The sequence below is a fragment of the Musca autumnalis genome, unplaced genomic scaffold (genome assembly GCF_047663935.1).
Source record: "Musca autumnalis isolate F117 unplaced genomic scaffold, ASM4766393v1 scaffold_4, whole genome shotgun sequence".
Classification (NCBI taxonomy): domain Eukaryota; kingdom Metazoa; phylum Arthropoda; class Insecta; order Diptera; family Muscidae; genus Musca; species Musca autumnalis.
The window spans coordinates 195,766,178-195,776,508 of NW_027411977.1; the positions used below are offsets into that span (position 1 = coordinate 195,766,178).

The 10,331-nt window shown below is 36.8% G+C and overlaps 1 protein-coding gene across 1 annotated transcript; it reads right to left on the reverse strand.

Annotated features, from left to right (window-relative positions):
* Positions 1-282: 282 nt before the first annotated feature.
* Positions 283-9,986, reverse strand: DCTN1-p150 (dynactin subunit 1). Its single transcript, XM_073984070.1, has 4 exons — positions 9,774-9,986; positions 9,491-9,585; positions 7,938-9,390; positions 283-3,420 (listed from the first exon to the last, which is right to left on the reverse strand). Exons 3-4 carry the CDS (start codon positions 9,306-9,308, stop codon positions 1,012-1,014), a joined length of 3,780 nt encoding a protein of 1,259 aa, XP_073840171.1. The 5' UTR covers positions 9,309-9,390; positions 9,491-9,585; positions 9,774-9,986; the 3' UTR covers positions 283-1,011.
* Between the last annotated feature and the right edge of the window lie 345 nt (positions 9,987-10,331).

Here is a 10,331-nt window from a genome sequence, read left to right on the forward strand (position 1 = left end):
AGAGCAAAAATTGATTGTTTTCCAATAATTGTAGCGTCCTCTCATGCCTAGCTCTAAAAATAAATCATAAAAAAGCAATTTTAAAGAAAATACAATATACATATATTTTTGAATAATTTTTCATCACTTGATTTTGTTGTTTTCTTTTAAATATATATAGAATTTTAGGTTATGTTTCAATTCATTTTCCATTTGTATTTATTGAGAGCAAAAATTGATTGTTTTCCAATAATTGTAGCTTTTTCTCATGGCCTAGCCCTGAAAAAAATCATAAAAAAGCAATTTTAAAGAAAATACAATATACATATATTTTTGAATAATTTTTCATCACTTGATTTTGTTGTTTTCTTTTAAATATATATAGAATAAAATGTCTTTTTGGAGTTAGTCACACTTTGTTGTTTTTCACTTTTGTTTAATACATGTTTTATTTTTTTTTTATTATAAAAGAAAAGAAAAATATTTAAATAAAAAAACAAAATTAATACCGAGATAATTGTTATAAACACAAGAGTTGCAGACAACTGCTAAGCAGTTTCTACTAGCATTCAGCTTCAGATCAATTTAAAAAAGAATACATTATGAGACATATATAATAATAATAATTGTTTAAATATCATTGAGTATATAAAGCAAAAAAATAATTTAAATAATGTAAATTTGCAAAATTGCGGAAAAATTTCCAATACAAAACCCAAAAATAATGTTAGGTGCACATTAGAAAATAAATGATTTTAACTTTGAATAGATTTTCGTAGTATTTTCGTTCGTATATTCAAGAAAAATCGTTGAGGAAGGGGGAGGGTATTGAGGTATGAAAATAGGTGCCAGGCTGCCAGGAGTTATTTTCCCCTCACAGAAATGTATATAGCTTGAGAAGCTTCAACCTGTTGAATTCAAATTTTGTGCTCTTTTTTGAGGTTATGTTTTTTGCAATTATTAACAAATTTACGTATTCCAGTCCTAACCTTACAAAAATTGCTTAGTTTCCTTTAGAAGTTTTGTTGCTTTTTACAATTGCAATACCCTTTTAACTTCAACTGTGGGAAATACCCCAAATTCACTGGCAGCTGCCCGGTGTGGATGACGTTGCAAATATTCTTGAAGGATTTCGGCAGCCAGGTGAGTGGCCTTATTTGATATTTCTGATTTTTCGGGTATGGGTAAATGTTTGCGTTGCATGGCAACCATGTTGTGACTGTCCTTTGTGGCCTTGGGACTGGTTTGCAATAGTGACAAAGCCCAGGCATGTTTCATTTTGGTTAACTCTGCCTCTAGCTCTATGATACGTTTATCCTTGGGCTGTGGCACAAATATGGGATCGAATTTCTTAAGTTTGATCTTAATCTGTTCTGCTTGCAGGCGCAAACGTTCACTTCTCTCGGTGTTGAAGACATGTTTCAGCAACTGTAACTCCTCAGCAATGAGAGGTGTGGCTCCAGTTGTATGCGAGGAGAATGAGGTGTTTGTTGAATGACCCGAAGGCAAGGTTGTGGATAACAGAGATGATGTATCAGCCCTCTTGCCAGGAGCACCCATATTTTGGTTTTTAATCCTCTCCTTGATTTCACGTTTCTCATTCTCCAGCGTATCAATATCTGTCTGCAAGTGATCCAATGTCTCTTCGAATTCCTTCTCCTTGCGTTTCAATAACTCAACAGTCTCTTCATATTTCGATTTCCATTGCATGGCCGAATCATAGTCAGCCTGGAGCACAGATAATTTCTTCTCAGCCAAGTCCTTGCGTATTTGCATTTCGGACAATTCATTTTGTTTCATCTTGGCAGCCAATTTCAATTGTTTGATATCAGCCTCTCGGTTCTCCAATGTGGCAGCCAGGACATTCTTTTGTTCCAATTGTTTCTTTATCAGTTGGGCCCTCAGGATTATGGGTGATGTGGGTTTCTCTTGTTTCTGATTGGCCATGGACATGATTTCGTATTCCTTGTCCAGCAAGTATTGGGCAATTGATTGCAAATCACTGTTGGCCTGGCTCAGAATACCCTTGAAGTTTTGTGATGGTCCACGATCATCCTGCTCATAGATCTTTTCACAGGCTTGTGAAAGTAATTCCCAATATTTGGCAGGATCAATCAATTGATCACTATCTGTGTCACCTTCAGTAGAGGCCACAATGGTGGCCAATGATTGTTTATTGGCCAAATGTAGGGCGGACATAATACGCGACAGGGCATTGGTTAATTGTCGCATAAACTCAAGTTTGGTTTGTGAAATGCCACACTTGACAACATGTAAATCTTGGGGCAAACGACGCTTAATCAGTTTCACCTGTTGTTTTATGGACTCGATGTTGTCTCCCAAGAATTGCAACAACAAAGCAGCATCACTGGTCGAACCTTCCTGTCTCAATATCACCTTGGCAATGCCGGTATCGGTGATTACACTTTCACATGCCGATTGTATGGCAGCCACACAATCTCTGACCATTTGAGCCTCATTTAAGAGATCCTCTCCCGCCAATAGCACAGAATTCATGGCATTAAAGAAGGCCACACATTTCTCAATGTTGTCGGTGGTGGAGTTCTCATCCAATTGATTAGATTTCAACAGCTCAATAATGCCGTCAATAATCTTCTCCTGGGCAATCATTTCAGGCAAAGAGGAACCAGCTCTCAACAAGGTATCCGGTTGACAACTATTCAGGCCATAGAGAATTTGATGCAAAGCACACTGCAAATTGTGTATGTAATGCATTAGGCGACACTTGAAGCCAAATTGCTGGACACTGTGACCCTGGGTTATGGACTCCTTGGTGACGTTATCAACTGCAGGGAAACGTTCTCGCGTTTGACTTATTACAATGCCACATTTGAAGACAAGGCGAGAAATTAATAAAATCACCAAAATCGAATCGTGATCACCACCACGACTCATAAACGACTCGGGCATAAAGGCAGACAACATTTGTACATGCTCATTGGCTTGAGACAATTCAATTTGCCGTAATTGGACATCAATGGCCCTGGTGTATGCTTTAGATTCAGCAAACATTTGCTTGTAGTCTACTGATTCCGTGGCAATCTTCAATTGATTATCTTGCAACGATTTCTGCTCATTATTTGCAGAGGCCTTATCGCGCAACTCAATCAGCTGATCATTGAGTTTTTGTACCAATTCACGGAATTTCGTAATGGTTTGATCACGATCGTATATCGTTTCAATGGCAGCATCTCTTTCACGTAGTACCTCTTTTTTGGCAGCCTGGGCCATATCCAATTCCTCACGCAGATCCATTTCCAAGTCGTGATTACTTTCAATCAACTGTTCGTGAACCTCTTCCAAGGCTTCCAATTGGGCCACTTCCTCTTCCAAAAGCTTTACACGATCTTCCAATTCGAATTTCTTGTCGGTCAATTGCTCAACCATACTTTCGGCACCCAAGGCGGCATCAACTTGTTCCTGGAAAACGAAAAAAAAATTGGTAATTTTTTAAAGAATTTTAATTGCAGATTTCGTAGTGAATCGAAAGACGTTAAATGTGTATCAAACTAATAATAATTTGTGGAGGTTTAAAATATAACAAATTTCGCCATTACCTCCTATGAATGAATTATTCAAAACCCAATTTGTTCGCAACAAAAATTAGAAAAAGAAAACAAAATTAATTCAATGAGTATTTGAGGGGGGGAAATGAGAAAATAAGAAAATTATTCTTAAAAATACAAAAGGAAGCACTGATATTCGTTAAAAATATAAAACGGACTATGACCAGTTGATGTTGTTGTAGTATCATGAAAACTATGTAGAACCATAGGTTTGATGCTTGGTTATTGTTAGCAGCAGCTGGCCGAAACACTATAGTTTTGAGTCAATCCGGTTGGGTCAATCCGGTACGAACGAATATATGGGGGGTGGAAGTAAAGGACTGGGACTGTCGAGGTAGAGGTTACTGTGGCCTATGGAAAATGTTCTATAAAATTGTATAGGCCATTTTGGTTATGAAAAATTTTCTACAACATTTTATAGGCCACTGTGGCCTATGAACAATTTTCTATAAAATTTTACAGGCCACTGTAACATTTTATAGGTCACTGTGGCCTATGAACAATTTTCTATAAAATTTTATAGGCCACTGTGGCTTATGAAAAATTTTCTATAAAATTTTATAGGCCACTGTGGACCATGAAAAATTTTCTATAAAATTGTAAAAGCCACTGTGGCTTATAAAAAATTTCTATATAGTTTTATAAGCCACTGTGGCTTATGAAAAATTTCTATAACATTTTATCGGCCACTGTGGCCTATGAACATTTTTCTATAAAATTTTATAGGCCACTGTGGCCTATGAAAAATTTCTATAAAATTTTATAGGCCACTGTGGCCTATGAAAAATTTCTATAAAATTTTATAGGCCACTGTGGACCATGAAAAATTTTCTATAAAATTGTATAAGCCACTGTGGCTTATGAAAATTTTTCTATAAAATTTTATAAGCCACTGTGTCCTATGAAAAATTTTCTACAAAATTTTATAGGCCACTGTGGACCATGAAAAATTTTCTATAAAATTGTATAAGCCACTGTGGCTTATGAACATTTTTCTATAAAATTTTATAGGCCACTGTGGCCTATGAAAAATTTTCTATAAAATTTTATTAGCCACTGTGACCTATGAAACATTTCCTATAAAATTTTATAGGCCACTGTGTCCTATGAAAAATTGTCTATAAAATGTCATAGGTCACTGTGGCCTATGAACAATTTTCTATAAAATTTTATAGGCCACTGTGGCCTATGAAAAATTTCTATAAAATTTTATAGGCCACTGTGGCCTATGAAAAATTTTCTATAAAATTTTATAAGCCACTGTGGCCTATGAAAAATTTTCTATAAAATTTTATAGGCCACTGTGGCCTATGAAAAATTTTCTATAAAATTTTATAGGCCACTGTGGCCTATGAAAAATTTGCTATAAAATTTTATAGGCCACTGTGGCCTATGAAAAATTTTCTATAAAATTTTATAAGCCACTGTGGCCTATGAACAATTTTCTATAAAATTTTATAGGCCACTGTGGACCATGAAAAATTTTCTATAAAATTGTATAAGCCACTGTGGCTTATGAACATTTTTCTATAAAATTTTATAGGCCACTGTGGCCTATGAAAAATTTTCTATAAAATTTTATTAGCCACTGTGACCTATGAAACATTTCCTATAAAATTTTATAGGCCACTGTGTCCTATGAAAAATTTTCTATAAAATGTCATAGGTCACTGTGACCTGGGAAAAATTTTCTAGAAAATGTTATAGGCCACTGTGGCCTATGAAAAATTTTCTATAAAATTTTATAGGCCACTGTGGCCTATGAAAAATTTTCTATAAAATTTTATAGGCCAATGTGGCCTATGAAAATTTTTCTATAAAATTTTATAGGCCACCGTGGCCTATGAAAAATTTTCTATAAAATTTTACAGGCCACCGTGGCCTATGAACAATTTTCTATAAAATTTTATAGGCCACTGTGGACCATGAAAAATTTTCTATAAAATTGTATAAGCCACTGTGGCTTATGAAAAATTTCTTTGACATTTTATAGGCCACTGTGGCCTATGGAAAATTTTCTTTAAAATTGTATAGGCCACTGTGACCTATGAAAAATTTTCTATAGAATTTTATAGGCCACGGTGGCCTATGAAATATTTTCTATAAAATTTTATAGGCCAATGTAGTTTTTGAAACATTTTCTATAAAATTTTATAGGCCACTGTGGCCTGGGAAAATTTTTCTAGAAAATGTTATAGGCCACTGTGGCCTATGAAAAATTTTCTATAAAATTTTATAGGACACTGTGGCCTATGAAAAATTTTCTATAAAATTTTATAGGACACTGTGACCTATGAAACATTTTCTATAAAATTTTATAGGCCACTGTGGTAAAATTTATGGATCAGACCATCTTCCAACCATCGTCTCCGTTAGCAGACCACCCGACTTCATAACCTCTTACACTTTTCTAAACCATGGAAAACTGGTTGGCAAGGACTCAGAGAATTTATCAATCGCCACTTCGCTGCCCATTCCCTCCGATCCTCGTGTAGCTGAAAAAAATTTCCGGCACATCATCACAACTGCAGCAGCTCGCTACATACCGGTTAGTCGATTCCCAGCGAAGATTCTATACGCACTATCACATATCAGTCGAGGACTGAACCAGAGTAGGCCGTGCTACCGAACAGTTAAGTTATGGTGCTATTTGACATATCGAAGGCCTTCGATACCGTCAATCATGCCAAGCAGTTCGGGGATATAGAGAATATTTCCCTTTAGTCGCGTTTGAAACATTGGATCATCAACAATATGTGTGGACGCCAGTCGCTTGTAGAGTTCAGAAATAAGAAATCCAAGGCCCGCAGGGTGAAATTAATGTAGTTCTTCCGCCTGATGAATACGAAAATATACGCCACTACATGCTTGGGTGCTACCGCCTTGAGCATCTTTATCACAATTTAGTAGACGGGCTTGCCCCACGCAGGCACTTCAGGGGAGATCTTCATTATCTAGAGAAAGAGAGAGGCATGAAGGTACAAGCGAGAACCTCTAGATCAACGACCTTATCAAGACGAGAATGGATAGCATTCATAGTGATGCAGTTGATTGACCAGCTAACACACACTTACATGTCTCCGTATTTTTTATGGAAGCAGCCTAGGTTGCAGAGGAATCAGAATCAAATAACTGAAAAATATATAGGAACGAATAACAACTAAACACTTTTGTGCGAGAGGTATATGAAGGATTGGTCCTAAATATTGAGAATATTCGGGCCCATACCTCAGGATGTTTTGGCTTCCTCTACCAAAAAATATAATTTGTAAACGTGATTGCAATGACAATCCGCTCTAAAATGTCTGCGAACTTGATTAAGTTTGAGTGAAATATTACGATTTGCAAAGGTTGGACGGACAACTGACAGTCACCCGAAACACTAGGGTTTCGGGTCAGTCTGGTACGAAAGAACCCACTGCCGTGGGATTGTCCGAAGTTGTTGGTGCAAGCAGGGTATTTTGGAGCTTTTGGTCGATTATCTCATGAAATATGGACTTGTCCCAAAAAAGTGTAGGGGATGCGAGGACAACTTCCTACAAAAAAAATTTGTGGGAGGTACCCAAGTAGTGGACCGATATTGTCCATTTTTCGAACCTTAAATATAGCTGGAAGAAATATTTGAAGCAAATCAGTTACTCCCTTCGAGAATTACCGGGCTTCCATTTTAGCTGAAAATCTTGAGGGGGAGGTGCCTGAACGAGTGGATCGATATGGTTTATCTTCGAACTTGATCTAAATTATTACAAAATATTACAAGGTGCAAAACTAGGAAAAAATCGTTTGATCGGTTGGATAGTTACATTTTATGCCGCAGCGTCATAATAAACATTATTTACCCATCGTCTGGCTATTCAATACTAGGCATTAAAAATGTCCACACTGTATCGCCAAGACTCTTGTAACGCACTGTTTGGCCTTTAAAGTTATATCTGATTGATAAGATAAGCAGCTAATATCTTTGTAATTAAGTTTTAATGTAGATTAAATACTACATGGACAGTTGTAGTCGTCATACGCATTGTTTTCAAGAAATATGTACAGAGTTGAACGATATGATTTCATCGTTGAGTTGTTGTTGCACCATGATCTTTTTATACTAGTAGACAAGTTTTGGCAACAGTTTGCAATTGAAATGTGAATTGTCCTATAATTCTTCATAAATGTCACTAAAACTTGTAGAAGACATTTGTCTCGTTTTTATACTTCAAGCGAAAAACACATCCACACACCTAGCTCTCCCCTTGGGACTGTGCCTGCCTTTCAATTGACACACTTCATAAACAAATACAAATGTTTTCTAAAACAAAAACCAACAAGCACACATTAAATGTTAAATTTACATATTGCAACGCATGCCATCACACTCACCTGTAAATCAGCTACAGTTGCTTCCAATTCATCAATTTTAGCCGACAATTTCTCCTTGGTCCTTTCCAATTCTGCAACTTCGGACTTTTTCATTTCCAATTCCTTGGTTAATTTCTGGATATCATGTTTATCGTGGGCTGACAAATCTCTCAGGCGCACCAAAGTTTCTTTGAGACGTAAATTTTGCTGTTCCATTTGTTTGAATTCATAGACGGAGGGACCACCTTCGCCTACAGAACCAAACGATGTTTCCGCCTTATTTTGCATTTCAGAACGCAAAAGTTCCAAATCAACTTGTAACTCTTCAATGCGTTCCTTGGCCGAATCTAATTCCAATTGCAGGGTGTCTGCCTTCTCCTCGGCCATTTCTTTGTCCAGCGTAATGAGTTCAACATTATCTGCTAGTTCAGCCATTTCTTGGGCATGCCTTTCTTTGGCCTCTATGGCATCTTTAGTTTCTTGTTTGGCACGCTGTAATTCCTTTTGCAGGGATGCCTGGGCAGCCATAATTTTGGTGCGAAATTCTTGTAACTGTTCGAATTGGATTTTCATTTTATCGAAATCACGCAAACGTTCTTTATCCTCGTTGCGTCTTTGTTTTAGCGTCTCCAATTTCTCCGTGAGATCTGCCACTTGATTTTGCAACTCTTCATTGAGTTTCTTTTGTTCATTCAAATTTGTTTTATCTTCGACATTCAGTTGATTGGGTGGTGAGGTGAAGGATGGTGAGCGCATTGGTTGCGAAGGATTGAATTGGGGTTTTAGTATCTCCATGAAACCTGTTTCCACAAAGGAGTTGTTTTTATTTTTACCATTATTGGGAGTTACATCACCACCTGCGGCAGCGGCAGTTCCCACATTTGACAAAGACAAATTTGAGGTTGATGCTTCTTTAGAGAGGCTTGTATTGGCCGCGGATTGTGCCAAACTTTTACGACTGGCCGTACTGGCAGTGCTACCGCTGCGTTCAGTCAACGATGTCAACTGCGAACGGGAACCACTCAATGATAAACGACTGCCCGTCAGAGATGGGCGAGACATACTTAGCCGGGTTTTAGTGGGTTGAGGTGCGGTATGTTTAAGGCCATCTGCAGCTGATACATCTTCTATTGATCTTCGACTTGATGTATCAGGAGCCGGTTGTATTACTTTCAACTGTGTAGGCCTCACAAACATGCCATAGTTATCGGGACACTCAAAATAGGCAGTACCCTTTATGGAGCCATTATTTTTACCTTTTGGTTCATCCAGAACTACACCTACCCACTTGCCCACAGCAAAACTAGTCATGCCCACATAAGCTATGGTGCCCTGTAGATCTTTGCCTGTCAGCTCTATGCGAGCTCCCACTTTTAAGTTCTTTTCAGACATTGTAACCGATACTTCTTCTATACAGCTTCACAGTTGTTGATGGGAGAAGAGAACAAAGGTAATTATGATGACAACAACAAATCTAAAAGTAGACAACAAAGGATTAGAGAGAGTTTGTTATGTAGTGGTAGGAATGGTAGGAAGTAACGGCATTCTAATGCCATTGAACTTTGTTTTCTTACTTTCCACAATTTGTTGGTTTTTTATTTCCTACACCAGAGCCTGCTGGGTTTACGCTTTGTTACCTCTATTTGTAGCACGCAATTGATTACAATACCTAAAATAGAAAATAGCCAGGTTAATAAAATTACATTAGCCGTCGTTTGCCAACTAGCCAGCCATAATTGACATCATTATTAGTCACAGCCCTGTTTTTTCTCGACGACGATAGACAAACCAAAACCACCATTACCTTTTTGGTAATAAAATTAATTTTCTTTTGGATATTTCTGTACTACCACTTACTTCTTGTTTTCTATTTTCGTACGATTGTAGTGCTTTAAAAAATTCTTTTATTTTAAATTAATTGTTTTGTTTTCTTATAAATCTTCCCGACAAACAAAAAACAACGTTCATAATTTTTTTGCAAAATGATACTACGAAAAAATCGACTTTCTAATCGATTAATTTTTTGCGATAACGATTGTGCGTTTAAAGTTTGAAAATCACTGCAAGAAATGACATCATATGATAGGGTTGCCATAAAACAATATTAGGGCTGACTCGTGTCAGCTGTGAAGGGCAAATCCTTTTATTGAAATAAAATGCCTGTTCAAGGCCCAATAATAGCTCTGATCCTTTACGTGCAAGAATCTTCAACTTTTACCACTTTTTACTCAAAAAGTGTTCCTTTACTTCGGACACCATACAATTCATATTGGAGTAATTTGTAAACAAGGCGGAGAAATTAAATTTGTTTTGATGTACAAAGATGATTTTAATCAACCAAGACTAATATTTATGATGTCTAAACGATAAAATAATTCGTTTATTTATTTTAGATGGGCAAACTGCGATAAAATA

Bases quoted from the DNA above. Each gene is read 5' to 3' on its own strand.
- DCTN1-p150 (XM_073984070.1), bottom strand. From the start codon at position 9,308: ATGTCTGAAAAGAACTTAAAAGTGGGAGCTCGCATAGAGCTGACAGGC. The intron at 3,421-7,937 runs GTGAGTGTGATG...TTCGTTTTCCAG, and splicing joins CAACTGTAGCTGATTTACAG to GAACAAGTTGATGCCGCCTT.